Below are 20,787 nucleotides of genomic sequence, written 5' to 3' on the forward strand. Positions count from 1 at the left end.
TCCCTGGGTAGTTCCGACTCAGGGTCTCTCGTGAGGCTGGGGGTGGTTAAGATGTCAGCGGGGCAGAAGGCTATGCTGGTGCTGAAAGATCTGCTTCCATGTAGGTGCTGAGTTAGTTAGTAGTGGCTGTTGGGCAGAGAGAGGCCTCAGTGCCCTGCCCTGGGGACTTCCTCATAGGATTGATAGAGCATCTTTATAATACGGCCGCTGGCTGCTCCCAAACCAAGGTAGAACTCACGCATCTCCTAGAACCTAGCCTTGGCAATCACACACCTCATTTCTGCAATATCCTACCGGCTAAGGAGGTCAAACCCATTCAGTGTGGGAGGGAACCAGAGGCTGATTAAGGTCGGTTGAGGCCCCAGGCGCAGAAGGAAATATTGGGCCCCTTAAAAAAAAAAAAAAAAAGAGAGAGAGAGAAAGACAGGGAAAATAAAAATACATATTACCCATATTTTTAAATAAATAAAAAAATTATGTACTGTTAATGTTAAAATTGCACATATGAAACCAAACTTGGTGTCATTGGAAAAAAGGGTAAAGTTGGGGTTTTGCGGGGCCCTTCAGAAGTCGGGGCCCAGGGCGCACACCCGGTGCACCTGATGTTAAGTCCGCCTCTGGGGGAACCTCTCATGAACAGCCAGTAGGACTACTGAGGGCCGTCTTGGAGACTCACCATGATACCCCATTCTGGTTTTCAACTAGGAAAATAATGCAGGCACAATAGAAAACTTGAGAAATAGAGAATACCGTAAAGAGAATGTCACTCGCAACCTCGCGAGCCAGAGGAAAGTTCTGTGAACATCATGGTCTGTGTCCTGCCAGTTAAAAAAAAGAAGGTGGGTTGTTATATACACTGGTGGGTTGTTATATACAGTTATATACACTGAGACATTTAATAGTGGCATCGTACAATAATACTGATTCCGAGGCGGTTTTCCTACTTGGCATCAAATCAAGAGTTGACACCATCTGAATAGTCGACTGAACTTTGAAGTTTTCGTTTACATTTCTGGGTGGAGAGGGACAGCCCTATTTTGCAAAATATTTTTAATTTGGACCATCCGTTCTTCCTTTGGGTGACTAAATGATGTAATAAACGCACTCCAGTCTTCAGATGGGGGATGTGAGTGTAGAAATAAAAAGCGAGCTCGCCCGCTCATCCGGCATCATTGCCCGTAATTGCCTGTCTCTGGCTGCTTGCTATGAGCTGTTGGCAACTGTTAAAATTAGCTTTACAGTTTGCTTCAGATTAGCAGCGAGTGTGGCAAATGAGGGCTTGCTCTTAATGAAACTAATTTGTATTTGAAAATATAACTACATTTATTGCCCCCATTATTTAAATGCGTACGTGCTAGTTGATAGAAAAAAATGAACCTTTAAACTCAGGTTTTTATAAACCCTAGCTGAAAAAAAAATCATCTGTTAAGGAGGCGATTATTTCTGAAGTAGTTTTTCCAGTGTTTTATGGGCATCTTGGAAAGCATTTCAAAAACAAATTAGAAATTCCTGGGTTTTTTTAAGAGAGAGAGAGAAACATCGATGTGTTGTTCCACTTATTTATGTACTCATTGGTTGACTCCTGTGTGTGCCCTCAGCAGGAATCAAACCCGCAACCTTGGCGTATCGGGACAATGCTCTAACCAACTGAGCTACCTGGCCAGGGCTTAGAAATCCTTTTAAAATGGAAAATTTTTCATTTCAACATTTAAAATGACATGGGGTATCGTACTGCATGGCTGGTCAGTGTCCTCTGGAACGGAGCCTGTGGTGATGGGCTCTGTGTTACTACTGCAGCAGTCTTCTCTGAACGCCCTGCCCTTTGTCCAGACGTCTGGACGAGCCAGCCTCACTGCACCAGGTGCACCTGTCTGCTCATTGTCTTTCTTCTCCTTTCACCTGCCATCTCCTTGAGATCAGGGCCTGGTCTTCCTATTACTGTCTTTCCTAATCAAGCACCCGACTCAAGGCAAATCTTAACAAATGCACGTTGAATGAATGAATCTGTGAATTTGGAACATAAGTTCTCTCCCTCATGGAGCTGGCAGTTTCTGCATGAAGCTTGTCCACCATATGCCAAAGACACACCCCATTCTAGATTTGATTCAGAAAGAGTTGATTTTCCGGAAAGTCACTATTTGAGGGGGTTTCTGCTTCCTGGTCACTTGCAATGTCTGATGTCCTCTCCTTGTACTTGGGTATCAGAAGCTCTCAGTGATGACATTTTCCTCCATAGACAGCATCCATTTCCTAATTCATTTTAGCCAGTTTTGCCAGAGAGCTCTAAGTATTTTGGCTCTTTTCCTGCTATCTCACCATAGAAAGGGGGTAAAGACCTCCTCTCTTTCCTCTGCCTCTGAAGACCTCTTGGGTGGTTTTTCTTGGTACCATGGTGCTAGAGAGACACCTGCATGTGGCTGCAGGGGTGTCTTCTGGGAAGACAAATATATAAAAAGAAGGAAAAGCCTCCTGAATGACTGTGAAATAATCAAAGCTAATCCAACGATCAACTCACACATAAAATTTGCAACCTGATTTACATTAGGTGTCCCTGTGAAGTGACTGTAGGAATTTGGAGGGGCAGAGCCGTAGGGGTTGGATGGACCGTAGAAAGGTACTGGGAAAACCTCATCACACACAGATGATCTTTAGCATGTGTCCTTTACAAAAACAAACAACTGCAAGAAAAAGGAGTAGCATGAATAGCATGCTGCTCATGATTTCACTCAGTGAGCTGGTGGCCGGGTGTGAACAGGGAGTGGAGGGACAAACAATGTGTTGGTTTCTAAAGGACGTCTCCCACCATGCCTCCTGTGGGTCAACATCTGGCCACCCTGAGTGTGTAAAGGGGATCATTTTTCATTAACAGGATCCCGCCTTACCCTGTAACCCAGCAATCCCACTCCTAGGTATTACTCTAGAGAAAAGAACATTTAAGCCTCATAAAAACCTCTACATGAATGTTTATTGCCACCCTGTCCATCAACTCAAACTGGAAACAATGTAAATATCCTCCCAAGGATGAATGGCGAAAACAGGGCATCTAAACACAGCCAGTCTCAACTGGTGCTCCATCCGGGAGTCGGCAGGCCATGGTCATTTTGAGCAAACTTGGGGTATAAGTTACAATTTGCATGATGACTCATCTTAAAACTTAGAGGCTGAAAGCAGTAATAGTGGTATGTTTTGCAGAGGAATCTTCAGTTCTGGCAGGTCTTGATGGAAGCAGCTTGTCTCTGCTCCACGTGGTGTCAGTGGCTTAACTGAGGCAGAGGCTCAACTTCCAGGATGGCTCACCGGCCAAGTGCTGGCTAGTCAGTGCTGGCTCTCAGTTCCTCTCCACATGGGCCTCTCTTTGGGGGGCTGCTTGGGCCTCCTCATGGCATGGTGGCTGAGTTCCAGAGTCAGGCAGTAGATGCTCCCAGTTTCTTTTTTTTTAATTTTTTTTATTTTTTATTTATTTATTTATTTTTTGTATTTTTCTGAAGCTGGAAACGGGGAGAGACAGTCAGACAGACTCCCGCATGCGCCCGACCGGGATCCACCCGGCACGCCCACCATGGGCAATGCTCTGCCCCTCCGGGGCATCACTCTGCCGCAACCAGAGCCACTCTAGCGCCTGGGGCAGAGGCCAAGGAGCCATCCCCAGCACCCGGGCCATCTTTGCTCCAATGGAGCCTTGGCTGCGGGAGGGGAAGAGAGAGACAGAGAGGAAGGAGGGGGGGGTGTGTGGAGAAGCAAATGGGCGCTTCTCCTAGGTGCCCTGGCTGGTAATCAAACCCGGGTCCCCCGCACGCCAGGCCGACGCTCTACCGCTGAGCCAACCGGCCAGGACCGCTCCCAGTTTCTTAAGTCCAGGATCCAGAAACTAGCTCTGTCATCCTACCAGGTGCTGTTGGTCAAGCATCTATGAAGCCCAGGCTCAGAGGGGGTGATATCAACCCTCACCTCAATGACAGGAGTGTCAAAGGATTTGGGGGCCACATTTAAAAACTATCACATGTATCACTTACCATCCGCCTTGCTAGAGACTTCGACCCCTGAGGAAGATGTACCTGAATGTCTACATGAGAGAATGGGTAGCCACGCCAGACATTGTCTTGCCTGCATGGGGCAGGCCTGTTCCCTTCACTCTTCCTGCCTCTCAAGGGCGCATACCCAACCTTTGCCCCAAGCATCTTGGATTCCAGTGTGAGCATGGTTTGAAAACCTCCCATAGTGAATATAGTAAAGTTTACCAAACTCTACAATCATGTAAGGCACTGTTATGTCTTATTTTTCCTCCTTTTAGTAAGGTACATTTCTGTGACTTGTTTCAGCATAGTAGTGACTGAATATAGATATTTTTGGAATGCTATAAAAACCTTTTCTATGTGACAGCGTGGGGGTTGGTGGGAGAATGAAGGAATGAACTTCAAAGGAAATGACTGACTCTCTTAAGTTTGAGACACTACCCCCCTCCCCGCCAGGGATTTACTGCTATTGCCGTTTTGTTCCTGTTTGGTACTGTTTATCTTTTCTGTGTCTGGCCACATGGATAATTTGCCTTACAGCCACAGCATATCCTGTGAGACAAGCACAGTGCACTTCAGGGTGAACTTGGGCAGAGACCTCAAGTGTGGGACAGTCTGATTAAAACTTGAACTCAGAGTTTTAAATGAGGAGGGTTTTTCTAATGCTCCTTGGCATACCTCCACCACCGCCACCACCACCACCTACCCCAGCCTTGTCTAAGTCTTTCTTACTCCTCTCGGTAACCCTCTCCTCTTTTATTTTTTTTCTGCTGTCCGGGAACCTGCCCTATATAGAAGAAATTAAATCATACTAAAGTGTTAGTGGCTACCTGTGGCTTGGTTTATTGCTCTTCCCATGGAGATATTTGTGGTTTTCAAGGAGATGCCGAGGTAGACCGATTCTGATTTCAAATGAATGAATCTCTAATGCTAGAACTTACCTAACAGGATGACAAGACTGAGAGGATTTTTGAGTAAGAGGTTTCTGCTTGGAGATCCCCATTTGTGCTTCTTAGGAAATGAGTGACTTGGTGAGCCTCTGGGTTATTTCCAGTTCTGTTCTAGTGGTAACGAGTGCTCACCTCACCAGAGTGACCTGGTCCCTGGTACTTAGGAACCTTCCCTGTCCACTTTTCTTCTGCCTTGTGGAAGCAGATGCCAGCTGGCTTGCTTTTTAGCGGTTACATAGGCAGCCTCTGTACAAATCAGCTATTAAATCTGCAGAACTGGAGTATTTTACAAGTAATCAGTTCATGCAGATTGCACATAAATCATGTCTGCTCTGGCCCTTTGGACGCTAATGTTCCCTTATTAAGGCATAACTAAGCCTTCCTGTTCTCATCCATCCTTCTAGACTTTTTTAATTACTGAAAAGTATAGCCTGGTTGTCACTACACCACTCTTCCACCCACCCCACCCCCACACCGTTTTGGAGGTTCAGTTTGTTTTTCTGGAGCTTGCCAAATTGCCTTAGGAAGCTGGGTACCTTGTGAATGGATCAAGCAAAAGGAAATTCTTATCTCTAAGAGGAAGTGGTTACCACATTTCTGTTTGTGATATTCTTGGCCAGTTAAAATTTTCATGCAATATGTTGTGATGGTAGAACCCGTACCCCGGGGGGGGGGGGGAGTGTTGGTCACGTTCGGTGCACAAAAGGAAAATATCTTCCACTGAAGTCTGGGGTGGGGGGGGGGCAGGGATAAAGAGTCGTTTGGTGAATGTCATTCTACGCAATTAACAGAGAACTTCCATTGTTTTTCAGCCCCTAGAAGACTGATGATGCTGAGCCACCCTAATACGCACATTATTTTAACATTTCCCATGTTCTTTTCAAATTGTAGCTACGCATCTTCACTCTAATAATACATGTGGATTTCTGCTTCCCATTTCTTTAGCCCCGCTTATTAGTGTTCGGCCAGTTTTTCTTTTGGTCTAAAATGACTCTAAGATTGTGGAAGCATAGTATTATTCCTGTGGTGTGGTCTAAAAGAGAAAAAAATGTTGTGTGTGTGTGTGTGTGGGGGGGAATCTTTTGACAAGGCCCATAAAAAACGACCATCTCCTTTTAGAGGTGTTTTCTGAATATCAATTCCTGTCTAAATAATTACTGTTGAGGGTAGAAAGGACTTTGGAGTTGGGAAATTGTAACAACTTATTATTTTCTCTTAGCAACCACGGTGAAGGTGACACCTCTCTCTCGTTCTCTCTCTCTCTCCAGTTAGATGGGCTGTCACCGTAAGGCGCTGTATTGCTTTTTAGGCCCCGTTTTTAAATCATATGCATACACAGACCGCAGTGGAACTGAGGAGGCACTCTGAGGTATTATTCCTTTCCTCAGCCACGGAGAAAGCGCAGAGCAGTGTGCTTTCGGGTCGTTTCAGAAATCACAGCATGGCTGGCAATGATCTCGTCACAGAAACGGGGCCGGCCTGGGTGTGGCGCTCGGGTCCTCTGGTGTTCAGAGCGTATATTGAGTTACACTCTAGATTTCCTCGAGGCTGAGGTCCTCGGTGTATTCTCTGGGGGAAATGTGGAGTCTCTCTTGTACTGTGGTGTTTAAGAACGAAATCTCAAACAGTGCTCCTGCCCTTTTTCCCCCTTTCGCCGACAGCTGCTGAGATGGGGTGCGGATTGAACAAGTTGGAGAAACGCGACGACAGACGGCCTGGGAATATCTATTCCACTCTGAAGAGGCCTCAGGTGGAAACCAAGATAGATGTGTCCTATGAGTACCGCTTCCTGGAGTTCACCACTCTGAGTGCCGGTGAGTATAGGCACGGCCGGGTTCCTGGGGACGGTGAGCTGGACCCAGAATCACTCCGCAGTCCCCGCCCCCATCACCAGGCAGGGTCTTCAGCTGAGGCTGCCCCGGGGTGGGGGTCAGAGGGGTGGACAAGGACATCCTGGGGAGGTAGACAAGGTGGAGAGCTGTAGGAAACACAAAAGGGTAGGCCTGTGCAAAGGGGCCTGCTTGCAGAAAGCCAGATTTTTATGCGAAACCCTTTCGCGTTTTAAAATACAGTAACTAATTCCAGTTAAAGCCACATATGAGCCAACTATTACACATGAGTGGGCTGAATTTGGCTCATGGACCCACCCATTTGCAGACCCTGTTTTATGCCAAGCCAATGAGGAAAAGGAAAATGTGCCTGATCTCCTCACATTAATCTGCCCATCCAACCAAATTTACCTGCCCGCTGTTCCACCATCTTTCAAGAGGGCTTGGCTTTGCCTCACCTGGGCCACAGGGTGTCCTGCCACCTGCCACCACCTGCATCCCACTAGCCTGGGGTGACTGGCAAGTGAGGATTAGAGATTTTACCCCAGAACATTTGCTGAGCACTGACTGTCTGTGGAGTGTTGGGCTGGTGCTCTGGGGACATGGTTATCTGGCGCTTCTTACTGGTGGCAGGGAAGACTCCTGCACATGGGAACATAGGGGAAAACTCAACAGGCTATAATTGTAAGTTGGAAAACATGCAAAGTATGTTTTCGGCAGAGAAAGGGAGCGTTCTTCTTTTGGGGGTGGGGGGGATGGCAGTCTCTGTAAGTTATGAGCAAAAACCAGGTGCTACAAAACTGAACCATCTTATGACACTTCCTCCCTGGACTTGAGTGTATGTTGAGCTTCTAGTAAGAGAATTAGTGGGACGAGCCCTCAAGTTCATGGGTGTGAGTCCTGGCTCTGCTGTGGAGCGGCTGGGCAGATCACTAGGCCTGCAGTCCTGGGCTATCAGATGAGCGCTTGACTATCATCTCATAGGACCAACTATCCATCTCATAGGACAGCTGCGGCACTTAGAGGAGGGAGTATGTGTGAAGCTCTCACACACTATCTGGCACGTAGTTGGGCAGTACTACTGTCACTCCTCTCCCTCTCTCACCCTTCTTCCCCTCTTCCCCCACCCCCTCCTCCCTCTCCTCCTCCCCCTCCTCCCCCTCCTCCCTGTCTTTCTCCCCCTTCCCACCCTCCCCCTTCTCCTCCTCTGTTACCACCTCCATGCTGAGGCCCACCTGCTTCCCGAGTCCTGAGGGAGATGGAGAGCTGCCCATCTCTGTGGGGATCATCTGTGCACCCTTCCAAGTGCCCCACACTGAACCCAGCAGCTTCCTCATCAGAAGGGTGCCTCATCTGCTGGCACCCTTGATGAGTAATGTCACCACTGTTCCTTTAAATAGCCAGACTTGACACCTTAGTCCTCTGTGACCATGCCTTCTCCTCACCCACAATTTCCATGTCATCACCCAAGTCTATTAAAACGACTTCTGAAGATGCATATAATAAGAGTTCATGGAACATGAACAAATCCAAACACAAAATTATTTTATAATGACATCACCTGGCCATCCATTATTTGTTCAATGAATGTTTGAGTGCCCACAACATTCTAGGCATTGTAGAATGATGAAGGAAAAAACAAGCGCGTGTATAGGAAGAAAGATTGGAAAGAACTATGCCAAGGTGTTAGGAATTGATTGTCAGGGAGCTGAGATTATCGGGAAATTCTTTTTTTTTTCTTCTTTATGTATTTTTTGCATTGTGGTGTATTTCTTCCGTTGTTAAGGAGAGTAATTTTTGCTGACCCCCCACCCCAAAATTCTCACTGTTTCATCACTCATCATCTCAATGACTTCCCCAACCTCCTGTGTCTCTCTGCTTCCTTGTGCTCCAGCCCACAGTTTTCTGTGTTGTGCTTTCTTTGATTGGATTACCTTTTCTTTTGATTAGAAAATGAACATACAAGTCCTGGCTGGTTAGCTCAGTTGGTTAGAGCAAAATAAGAAACACCAGGGTTGCGGTTTCTTTCTTTCATTTTTATTAAAAAAAAATTTTTTTTTTTTTATTAAGTGAGAAGCGGAGAGGCAGAGACAGACTCCCAAATGTGCCCCAACTGGGATCCACCTGGCAAGCCCCCTATAGGGTGATGCTTTGCCCATCTGGGGCTGCTGCTCTGTTGCTCGGCAATGGAGCTATTTCAGCACCTGGGGCCAACTTGATTGAACCATTCGAGCCATGGCTGTGGGAAGGGAAAAAAGAGAGAGCGAGAGACAGAGAGAGAGATAGGGGGAGGGATGGAGAAGCAGATGGTCATTTCTCCTGTGTGCCCTGACCAGGAATTGAACCTGGGACTTCCACATGCCAGGCCAGTGCTCTACTGCTAAGCCTGCTGGCCAAGGCCATAGGGTTTGGTTTCAATTTCCCGTCAGGGCGCATACTGGAAGCAACCAGTGAATGCACAACTAAGTGGAACAACAAATGAATGTTTCTCTCTCTCTCTCTCTCTCTTTCTCTAAAATAATCAGTCAATAAAAATAAAATAAAATAAGCATATGCCCATTATAAAATGTTGGGAAAACATTAGGAAAATCCCATCTGATCGCCCTGCTCCTGCCCCTACCCCTACAGCTCATATCAGCCTTCTGCTCAAAGTCCTGCTGTGGCTCCCTTCACCCGAGGGACACCGGCTTCCTTCTGTTTTCATTCTCCTCCATTTGTCCTGCGTGTTCAGCCACTGCAGCCTTGCTATTTCTTGATACCCCCAGGCCTTCTCAGGCCTTGGGCACTGCCTGTTCTCTCTGCCTGGAAGTCCTCCCAAATATACCCTTCACCCAAACTCTAACCCCCATCTCCGTGGAACTTGCCCTGATTATCTATTTGCAATTTCTTTCTTTCTTTTTTCTTTTTTTTTTTATTAAGTGAGAGACAAGGAGCCAGAGACAGACTCCTGCATGCTCCTCAACCAGATTTCACCTGGCAAGCCCCCTACCAGGTGATGCTATGCCTATCTGGGCCACTGCTCCATTGCTTGGCAATTGAGCTATTTTAGCACCTGAGGCGAGACCATGGATCCATCCTCAGCACATGGGGCCAACTTTGCTTGAACCATTAGAGCCGTGGCTGCAACAGGAGAAGATAGAGAGAGAGAGAGAGAGAGAGAGGGAAATATGGGGAGGAGGAGAAGCATATGGTCACTTTTCCTGTGTGCCTTGACCAGGAATTGAACCCAGGACTTCCACACACTGGGCTGATGCTCTACCACTGAGCCAGCCGGCCAGGGCCCTATTTGAGATTTCTGCCTCCTCTCCCACCCCGTCTCTTCCCCTTCTGATTTTCTCCATAGCACTTCTTACCATTTTACTTGCCGTACATTTTGCTTATCATTATTTGTGTCCTTATTTGTTGTGGACTTTCCTTCATTAGGAGGTAAAAGCCCTCTGTAGAGTGCAGTGCAGGGACTGTGTCTCTTTTAGCCTCTGCTGTATCCTAGGATTTAAAACAATGCTGGCAAACAGTAGACAATTACTAAATATTTGTTGAATGAATAGTCAATGTATATTTCTGTATTCTGCTGTTTTGCAACTTAATGTTGTATAGTGAGGCATGTCCCTGTCATTCCATATGTTCCAGAAATACGACTTAATGGCTATACATGATTTAATCACTCATCATACTGTAATTTATTTAGCAGTTCCCTTCTATTAGACATATAAGTTATTTTGGGCTTTGGGCTGTTATAAATAATGTTGTGATAAACCATGCTGGACATAACTATTTGTGCACATTTCTGATTATTTCCTCAGGAATTATTGAGTTGAAAGATACTAGTGTCAGAACTCTTGACAGATTGCTAAATTGCCTGAGATAGGACCTGTTTGTATAAAACACAGATCCGATCATGCTGAACCCTGTGGCTGGTTCCCCTGGGTAAATGAAACGCAGGTTCCTGCTGGAGCTCAGGGCTTTACTCTGCTTGGCCTGGCCCTTTGTGGGTCTCTCCCCTGTCATTGCCGGGAAGACGTGTGCTGTGGCCCTTGCCTTCCCTGTTCCCTGCCTCTCCTTTCCCCGGACTCTCACTTCCCAGCGTCCTGATTAGCACAGGGCCCACCCCACCCCTCACTGCTTACCAGAATCCCACCCACCAGAACTCTCCTCTCTTGACATCCACCGTGTCAGAATTACGTTCTTCTGTACACCAATGTTGCCAGTATCATCGTGTGCCACTTTCTTAACGTCATATATTGCACTGTGTTTCCTTGATGGCAGAGGCCAAGCCTCGCTCACCTCTCTGGTCTTCTTTCTCGCTCACGCTTTCTGGCTGAGCACAGTGTGTCCTGGGTAGTCGCGTTCTAGTGAACTGACTAGTGCTGCGCATGCTGACTCGGTTCCCCGCGGCCTCACAGGCTCTTTCCTGGAAGCTCCAGTCGGATTATTTGTTATTGCTCCAGGGTGGAGCCAACAGTTGTCAATAGCCTACGATGTGTCCAGTCCTGTATGGAGCATTTATTCCTGATCTATTTTGTCCTAACTTTACAACTTTGTCAAAGTATAATGTTAGCCCACTACCCTGCAGGTATTTAAGGTGCTAAGCCTCTGAAACCATCGTCTCATCAAGAGGCAGAAACTTTCCATCACCCCAAAGGTTCCTCATGCTCCTTGGCAATCCTCCTTTTTTCCCAACCCTTTTGTTCCCAGACAAGCATCTGCTCTTTGTCACTGATTTTTTGTTTTTTGTATTTTTCTGAAATTAGAAGTGGAGAGTCAGTCAGACAGACTCCCCACATGCGCCCGCCCGGGATCCACCGGCATGCACACCAGAGGGCGATGCTCTGCCCATCTGGGCCATTGCTCGGCTGTGGCCGGAGCCATTCCAGTGCCTGGGGCAGAGGCCATGGAGCCATCCTCAGCGCCTGGGCCAACTTTGCTCCAGTGGAGCCTCAGCTGCGGGAGGGGAAGAAAGAGATAGAGAGAGAGGAGAGGAGGAGGGGTGGAGAAGCAGATGATCACTTATCCTGTGTGCCCTGACCGGGAATCAAACCCGGGACTTCCACACGCGGGGCCAACGCTCTACCGCTGAGCCAACTGGCCAGGGCCTCTTTGTCACTGATTTTATTTTATAAAACTTTCTATAAATAGTGTGGTCTGGCTTTTTCCATTTAGCTTACTTATTTTGAGATTCATCTATGTTGTCTGGTGTCAGTAGTTCATTCTTCTTTTATCGCTGAGTAGTAGTCTCTTGCACGGGTGTACCAGAGTTTGTTTTTCTGTTCACCTGTTGATGAACATTTGGGTCATTTCCAGTTTTTGGTGATTAAAAATTAAATTGCTGTGAACATTTGTCTTTGGGTGGTTTCTTATGTCATTGAATCCTCACAGTAAGTAATGAGGCATATGAGTACACCCATGCTCTCTCTCTCTCTCTCTTTTTTTTTTTTTTGCTGACAAGGAAGTAGACATTCAGAAAGGTTAAGTAATTTTTCTAAAGATGCAGTGCCAGGAAGTGAGCTGGCCTCAATTCTACCTGGTGGCTTAGACAGGAAGGGGATTACATGCACTATTTAAAAAAACCAAAGCCAGAGCTAGCACTGTTTTGTTGGTGCCTGGCCTGGAGTGTGGAGCTGCTGTGGACGGCACTGGAACCGCAGCCTCACTTGGAGGCTGGCGGAGGCAAACAGCAGTGGGAATCTCCCAGGGAAACACATTGGCTGCCAAAACAAACACACAAAAAACCACTCTCGATTCTGGGCGATTTGATCAGGTCTTACATTTTCAATTAACTCTGGTCACCGAAGGATGAACCTGCCCTCTGATGGGTTTCGTCCCAGATGGAGGCCCACAAAGCATTGCAATTTCTTCAAAATGGCCCCATCTTACCCCTTTTATGTGTGTGTTTTGCCGGCTTCTCTGTGCCAGGCCACTCAGACAGACCTTGAAAGCTACCTGTGTCAGCTCCATGAGAACCGACTGTGTTTTATATGTATTTGCTGCCGGGGACGGTTGGCACAGTGAGTGATCTGTATAATGAGGCTAGTGCCCAGAGCTTGGTCTTTGCTTGAATGTTCCAGTCCTGTGCTGTCCAGTATAGGAGCCACCAGCCATATGGCTATCTAAGTGCAATAATTAATTACAATTAAATAAAAATTAAAAACTCAGTCCATCTGTCACACTAGCCACACTGCAGGGGAGCAGCAGCCCCATGTGTCTGGTGGCTGCCATATTGGACAGTGAGGGTAGAGAATGCTTCCATCAGCCCAGAAAGTTCTGTTGGGCTGCTCTAGTCTGCTTATTAGGGAGGATAGCATGGTTCCAGGCATGAACCCACATCTCTAATTCTGATTAATGGACTGTTTTTATTCTGAAATTTTACCTTTGGGTTCTCTTGGGACCATAGAATGAGAGTTCATTGATGCCACAAATACTTATTGAAGGCCACCCTGGGGCGAGGATGTTGTGTCCTAAGGACATAGGGGTGCACCAGACAGGAGAATTATTCCGATTGTCTTAGCTCAGCTGCCATAACGAAATACTCCAGACCAGGATGGTGGTGGTGGTGGGGGTGGGGGTGCTTAAACCACAGACATTTATTTTCTCACAGTCATGGAGGCTGAAAGTCCCAGGTCAGGGGGCCAGCATGGCCGGGTTCAGTGAAAGTTGTCTCCCTGGCTTGCAGGAGGCCACCTTCTTGCTCTGTCCTCACATGGCTGAGAGAGAGACAGAGAGCAAGCTCTCTAATATCGCTTCTTTTAAGGACATTAATCCTATTAGATTAGAGTCCCTTCCCTTTATGACCTCCTTTAACAAATTATTTTCTTATTCCAAATACCGTTATACTGGGGGTTAGGGCTTTAACATTTGAATTTTGAAGGGAGACAATTCAATGGTCTAGTCTACTTGGTTTAGATTGGTTCAGAATTTCTTGCAAATGAAGAGCCAGGGGATTGTAGTACTCAATGCTTAGTGATGGTGATAGAGGGAACATGGTAGCCCCCAGTCTTTTTGAAAGGGTGTGTCTGTGCCAAGGAAAGCTTGAGATCTGCAGGTGGATTTGGAGTGAGCCAGGCAGAAGAACGAGGGTGGAAGGAGATAATGTTTTCAGGTATAGAGGACAGCCTATGGGTGGGACCAGAACCCAGAGACAACATTATATACGTGGGAAGCTGGCAGCAGTTCAGTTTGGTTGGAGTGTGGTCTTTGGGAGAAGTAAGTGGGGGGTGGGGAGCAGATGACTAAAGGTTTTAGGTTTTGGACTGAGGAGTCTAGATTCTCTCAAGAGCACTGAGGTTTTGAAGGTGGGGAGAGGTGACATGATCACATTTAAATCCTGGAAAGCCTACTCTGCGTTTAGAATGAAGAAGGATGGAAGGGGTAGAACTGGGGGAAAGAAAACCATTTGGAAGCCATTGCAATCATCAGGCAAGAGGTGAAGGTAGTCTCAGCTAAGGGAGTTGCAGCTGGGACAAGAGAAGTAGGTGGGGTCAAGAGAGATCAAGAGGTGTCTGATCTGGCAGGTGAGGGAGAGGAGCTAGTAGAGGAGGATGTGGGTTTGGTGGTTACCTGCTTGGCAGTCATGAGGGCCACACAGCTGGATCCTCTGATTCTGCTTTATAACACTGTCACTCACTCATACAAGTGGCCTTGAGAACCCAAGGGAAGGTATTATATTTCTCTCTCTCTCTCTTTTTTTGATGAAAAAATTCCTTTGACAGGTAGGAAGTAGTAAGTGCGACCCTTAGCTGAGACTGCCTTCACCTCTTGCCTGATGATTGCAATGGCTTCCAAACTCTCTTCAGCCAGGACTTTTGTACTGTACAGGGAGGAGAGCTCAGTGCCCACCTGTCAGGCCTATTGCCTGGTGTCTCAGTGTATCTGTTTAAATCATTGTATTGAGATAGAAGTTATATACAATAAAATACTCTCATGTTAAGCGCATGGCTCCATGAGTTTTTATAAGTGTAAACACCCACGTAACTAACACCATACTCAAGATACAGAACTTTTCCGTCACCCCCAAACCTTCCCTCCTGCCTCCCCCAGCCCTTGCCCCGGACAGCCGCTGACCTGCATCCTGTCCCTGGAGGTGAGTTTGGCTCCTTTTAGAGTAACATAGGAACGGAAGCACACAGCATAGAGTCCTTTGCGTCGTACTTCTTTAACACAGCACAATGCTTTTGCGATTCATCCATGCTGTTGCATGTTATCAAGAGCCCATTCCTTTTTCTTTCTTAGGAATAGTCCATTGTTTGAATATGCCACAGTTTGTTTAATCAGTCTCCTGTTGAATATTCGGGCTGTTTTCCAGTTTGGGGCTACATGAACATTTGTGAGCCAGTCTTGTATGGACATATGTTTTCATTTCTTCTGGATAGAGATGCAGGAGTAGAAGTGCCTGGTTGTTTGGGAAATGGATGTTTACCTTTGTAACAAACTGCCCAGCTCTTCTCCAAAGTAGTTGTACCATTCTGCATTTCCAACAGTGTATGAGAGGTGGTAGATAGCTTCAGTTTTTACATATAGTAATTAGAGTTACTATTTATTCAGCACCTAGTGTTGTGTGAATCGATTTTAAACCAGCTAACAGCAATTATACGAGGTGGGTGGAGTCACCTCCATGGTGTATATATACATTGAGATCTTGAGTTTGGAGGGGTTATAAAAGTAACTCATCTTGGGCCTCCTAGCAGTTGGATGTTTGTAGCACATCCTGTCATCTTACTGAACAGTGGAGCCTTCGCTTTGGGCTGTCTTGGTCCCTCAACTCCTCTGTGGCGAGTTTTAACTAAATGGAAGGGCTTCCCCCCGAAAAAGCTGAAAAGTAACTCGTACTTTATCGCACATCTTCTTCGAGCTGGTCTTTTGTTTCTCTCTTACATTCTTGCTTATAAAACTCTCCCACGATACACATTACAGTTTCTAGGATCAGGTCTGATTGCCACATTTTTAAAATTCCCATCTTTGTGGTTTTCCTGTCTGAGAGGTCTTTAAGAGCTGACCTTTGGGATTTTTTCTTTGACATTGTGCTGACCAGGCTCATACTTGGATTTTGGCTAGCCTTAAGTTCTTCTGTATGTCAACTTTGGGTGGTCGTGTAATAACAGAAAAGACATTTATTATTCAAAGCATGCGCGTTAGGCAGTGAATCATTTGAGGGTCCGGTTTTTATTGAACTTCCAGTGTGGATTAACCACAGCCCTAAACACAACTGCAGATGCAGTGGCTGGCTAATCATTGTCTATGTAAGTTGTCCTTTTAGTCTCTCTTCACCACCAGGGAAAAGACTAATCTGAAAAGAAGAATCAGAATCACAACTTGCATTAAGGTCTAAAAATTAACAAACTAAAGTGTTCTGGCGCTAAAAGCGTGGGTGCCTTATGACCAGCTATAAGTCCTGGCACTGTTTGATTTCATGGGTTTTAAGATAACATCTAAAATAATGTTACCCTCCAGAGAAAGACTAGAAGCCCTTATGACCAATCATTCCCTTAAAGGAGGGCTCTTTAAAACCCAGAATCTCAGCCCCAGCCCCAGACTTCCTGATTTATTAGGTCTGGGGCAAGTCCCAGGAATCTACATTTGTAACAAGTTCCCAAGTGATGCCCATACTACTGGTCAGGGGACCACACTTGGAGAACCTTCAAGATCAGGTAGAGTGCGAATTTCTTTTATCTGAGCGGAGATAGGAGGGGAAAAAATGGTAGTGGTGTGAGTTTTTTAAGTATAAAATAAATTCAAGAAATACGTTCACACCCAAACTGTTTATGACCAACTCAGTGTATTTGGAAGGATAGGCCATCCTCCTAAAAAAAATAAAATAAAATAAATCAGGTTGACACAATGATTCTCAAACTTCCCGTTAACCATTTCCATGCCCAGGCTGCACTCCAGACCAATGAAATCAGCCTTGGGGAAGGGACATAGACATCAGTATTTTTGAAACTACGGGTGATGCCGTGTGGCTGAGAATGAGCGAGCGCACATTGCGCAGGGCCAGGTGCTTGGCACAAGCAGGGGCCCCGGCTGGTTACCCTTAGGTGGGTCGTGTGCAGAGGCTTTGCTTCCCTTCAGCCTTGGGGCTGTTTGAATCTCCTGCAGGTCGCCCCCAGATCCCCTGGGGCTGGTTTCCTTCCCCAGCCTGTGGAGAAAAACTGTGACACGGTGTCAGTTGGGAAGCCAGGTACAAACCGTTGTTCTCAGACTTTAGCAACATCTGAATCACTTGGTGGGCTTGTTGGGACACAGACTTCTGAGCCCCTTACCCTTAGAATTTGTCATTCTGTGGGTCTGGGCTGGGGTCCAGGGTTTTGCGTTTCTAGCAAGTTCCTAGGTGATGTTGCTGTTAGGATGACCACACTGAAAACCACTGGGCTAGCCCGAGGGCAGTAAATCCCCCCCACAGCCAAAAACACCCTCCTTACCTGAGTCCTCCATATCTTAGTTGTAACTGAAGCCCAGCTTTCCCGGGTAGACACCCTAACACTTGAAATGGTTGTCCGTCAAGAAAGCCAGCCCTTCTGGAGTGGGGCCCTCCCCTCTGGCCTTCCCCCGCTCTCCCAGCAGGCTTCCCCGGAATCCACTCCCCTGTTCCGGAATGGGGACCACACATTCCCCCCCACCCCGTGTACTGTCCCCATGTGGAGTGCTGCCCCTCCGCTCCACCCCCAGGCATGTCTGGGTCCTCTCTCTCCTTCAGAGTCCAGGAAATGCTTCTCCTCCTCCAGGCTCTCTTCTCTGAGGGCCCAGCCCCCGGGGATGACCAGCCACTGTGGAGGGGGACAGAGGAGGACACAGAAGGGGAGGATGGACGAAGTGAGTGTCGGCAAGGAGGTTACTGGGCTCCGCTGGAGGAGGAGGCATGGGAGATGGGTTCAGGGAATGGCTTCTTGCTGGCCAGGTTTGTAGCTGGCCAGTTGTCTTGGGTCTGCAGACTGCAGACAGTCCCTTCTTGGCTAGGGGCCTTGGTTAGTGAATATTGTCCTCCCCACGTGGCCAGGGCAGGAGGGCACAGTTCAGCTCAGGGGGCAGTCAGAACTATGGCTGTGGTCAGCATATTCCCCAGCATCTAGAAGGGCCTCATCTTCAGGAATGTGGCTCATCACACTTACTTCTAACCACTCCGCCTCAGAAGCCGGTCTGCTGGCTGCGGTCGGCCCCAGCACTCACATGTCTGGCCTCCTCCTTGGCTCCTTTTTGGAAGACTGCCTTAGTTAAGTCTGCATCACCTCAGTTCCCTGCACCCCTCTCCTATTTCTTTGCCTTGCCCCTGCCAGTCTGACCACGCCCTGTGGATATGCCGTAGAGTGGGCCACCTAGAAAAGCGTTAATGGACTGAGCTTGAGTTGGTGATGTATCCGGTAGTGGACTAGGAGTGACACCTGGCTGCAGGGGCCTTCAGGTGTGGGTTCCCCTCTGCAGGAGAGCCCCACATAGGAAGCTATGGAAAAGAGCTGGGGGAAGGGGTGGTTATTTGGATGGCAGGAGGAGTCTTGGTTTAAAGTGGGTTTCACCATGGGGTTCGGAGTCTCGAGTGTCCTGTAGTGTTTGTTTTGTCATCCTTAATGAGGTATTTATCACCTCTCTCTAAATGTGGTAGCTGCAGCTTTAGAGCATAAATTCATCTATAATATTTGCAGCTCTTCAGCAGAATTGCACATAAAGTCACTTGATATTTATGGCATTATTTTCCAGGTAAAACAAACAAACAAAAAAGCAATCTTAAAGCAAAATGTTAGAAGCTATGAAGGAGGGGAGGTGGATGGATAAAAGGAAGACTCAGCCCAAGCTAGTAGAGCAGGGGTCCCCAAACTTTTTACACAGGGGGCCAGTTCACTGTCCCTCAGACCGTTGGAGGGTCGGACTATAAAAAAAACTATGAACAAATCCCTATGCACACTGCACATATCTTATTTTAAAGTAAAAAAACAAAACGGGAACAAATACAATATTTAAAATAAAGAACAAGTAAATTTAAATCAACAAACTGACCAGTATTTCAGTGGGAACTATGGGCCTGCTTTTGGCTAATGAGATAGATGGTCAATGTGCTCCTCTCACTGACCACCAATGAAAGAGATGCCCCTTCCAAAAGTGCGGTGGGTGCCGGATAAATGGCCTCAGGGGGCCGCATGCGGCCGGTGGGCTGTAGTTTGGGGACCCCTGTGTTAGAGCATAAGGCAGGAGGCCCCCACCCAGGTCTGAGTTAGGGGAGGGATGACACTAAACTCCAGCTGCAGCCCCTAATCTCAATTGCAGAAAGGCCATTCTGCTCCTGCATTCTCTCGGTTTACTGAGAATCCCTGCAGATGATGAGGTGTTAGGAGCAATGGACGTGGATGATGATGATGATAATCTTAATATTGTAACGGTAATAACAGCCAATGAGCCACACGCTGTGCTCAGTGTAAATTAATCCTCACGGGATCCCGATCTTACAGATGAGGAAACGAGGCTCAGAGAGGTTGCCCAACCTGCCCTCTGTCACGCAGCAAATATGTAATGGGACTAGAATCTGAACCAAGACTTGCCTTGCAATCCTTTTCTCGTAAGCAGTGTTGGCTGTGCCGCAGGTGTGTCCGGTACAGCCTTCAGGTCTGGTAGGCTCTGAGCTGTCATTCTAAGGTCCCAACTCTGATGGCCTTCCCTTCAACAGAGCCCTGCTCTCGGGAGAACTTACCCCGATGGTTGGTGAGTCATAGGTGGTGGGCATGTAACTAGCAGCTGCGTGTTATGGCGTGTGGGCTGTCATGCGGCTCCATTTACTTTAGCTCAAGGGGTCCTTACAACACTAGAATGATTTTTCAGTCTTCAGAATTCATAGCAAGGCTCAAGCTTACAGGGCCACAGCTTGACTTTGGGTCTTCCATGTCCACGTGACCTGTGCATCTCACCGCTGCCCAGGCCTCTCAGGGTCTGGGGGTGGGAAACTTATGTTAAGATCACACTGCCTATCAGCTGTTGAAAACCACTTTCCTTACTTGCCAAGGTCACAAATGTTGGTTAATGACCCAGTGGAGTATAGTGCTGGTTTTAAAATAGGGCTGTTTGACCTCTGGCTCAGCTGGGGCAGACCCAGTCTGAATTTGGATACGTGTGGACGGCTGCCACTTCGTCCCAGCTTTGTCAGTGTGCCAGGCTCAGAGTCTATCCTGTGCCGAATATAGACGCCTCCTTTGCTGAAAATAGTGCGCGCTGTAGGCTATGAAGACATTTTCCTTTCCTAGACAATCACTCCTTGCTCCTCTAGGTAGCATCGACTTCTGTGAAACCATCTGCTCTTCCAATATAATTTCCAGGCTATTAGATTAAATAGTTCCTCCTGACCCACTTTCAGCTTCTGTTCCCTTTCGCTGTTCATTAATGAATTGTATTGTGAAGTTTTCATGGAGAGTGTGTGTGTATGTGTGTGTGTGTGTGTGTGTGTGTGCATTTATTTAATTTCAGTTTGGGCAACAATGATTGTTGGGCACTATGAATTTATTTAATTTCCTATGCATGTTTCACTTTTGTTTTCAGTTTCTGTAACTGCTAGGAGTGAGTTGCACTTTATCTTTTCTTTGTAAGACTCATGAAAGGAAGTCAGTGGCATGAGTTATGAGTTGAGGTTCTGGTTGGGAGATGTGCTGAAAACAGACCCTGTTTTTAAACAGAAGATGCGGAGTGGTAAGGAAATCGTTTCCCATAAACCATGTCTCACCACAGATGAATACGCTTTTTACAGTGTTGGTGGGGAATTTTAAAGATAAATGAGATAATATGTGCGAAATGGCTTTGAGCTTTTCTGAGCCAAGCTGCTACATACATCTTCTGTAGTGTTGTTGCATCTGATAATGCAACCGAGTCTGCTATTAGTGTTATTGTTGTTAAATATTCACTAATGGAGATAATAAGATTAGATTTAAGAGAGAGGAAGGCATTCTTTGCATTCCTTTCTTAATATGAAAACTCATCTGGCTCTTTTTTCCCAGCGACTCCAAATACAGTCTAAGAAACAACAAACACTAA

At 46.9% G+C, this 20,787-nt stretch overlaps 1 protein-coding gene across 3 annotated transcripts in view; it reads left to right on the top strand.

The window, feature by feature from the left end:
* Nucleotides 1-20,787, top strand: part of RFTN1 (raftlin, lipid raft linker 1) — a 204,253-nt gene that overhangs the window by 12,319 nt on the left and 171,147 nt on the right. For all 3 annotated transcript variants that reach the window (XM_066245356.1, XM_066245354.1, XM_066245355.1), the window contains exon 2: nucleotides 6,625-6,777. In XM_066245356.1, the coding sequence (XP_066101453.1) occupies nucleotides 6,633-6,777 (145 nt within the window). In that variant the 5' untranslated portion in view covers nucleotides 6,625-6,632. The remainder of the gene's footprint in view (nucleotides 1-6,624; nucleotides 6,778-20,787) is intronic.

This window comes from Saccopteryx bilineata, chromosome 10 (genome assembly GCF_036850765.1).
Source record: "Saccopteryx bilineata isolate mSacBil1 chromosome 10, mSacBil1_pri_phased_curated, whole genome shotgun sequence".
Classification (NCBI taxonomy): domain Eukaryota; kingdom Metazoa; phylum Chordata; class Mammalia; order Chiroptera; family Emballonuridae; genus Saccopteryx; species Saccopteryx bilineata.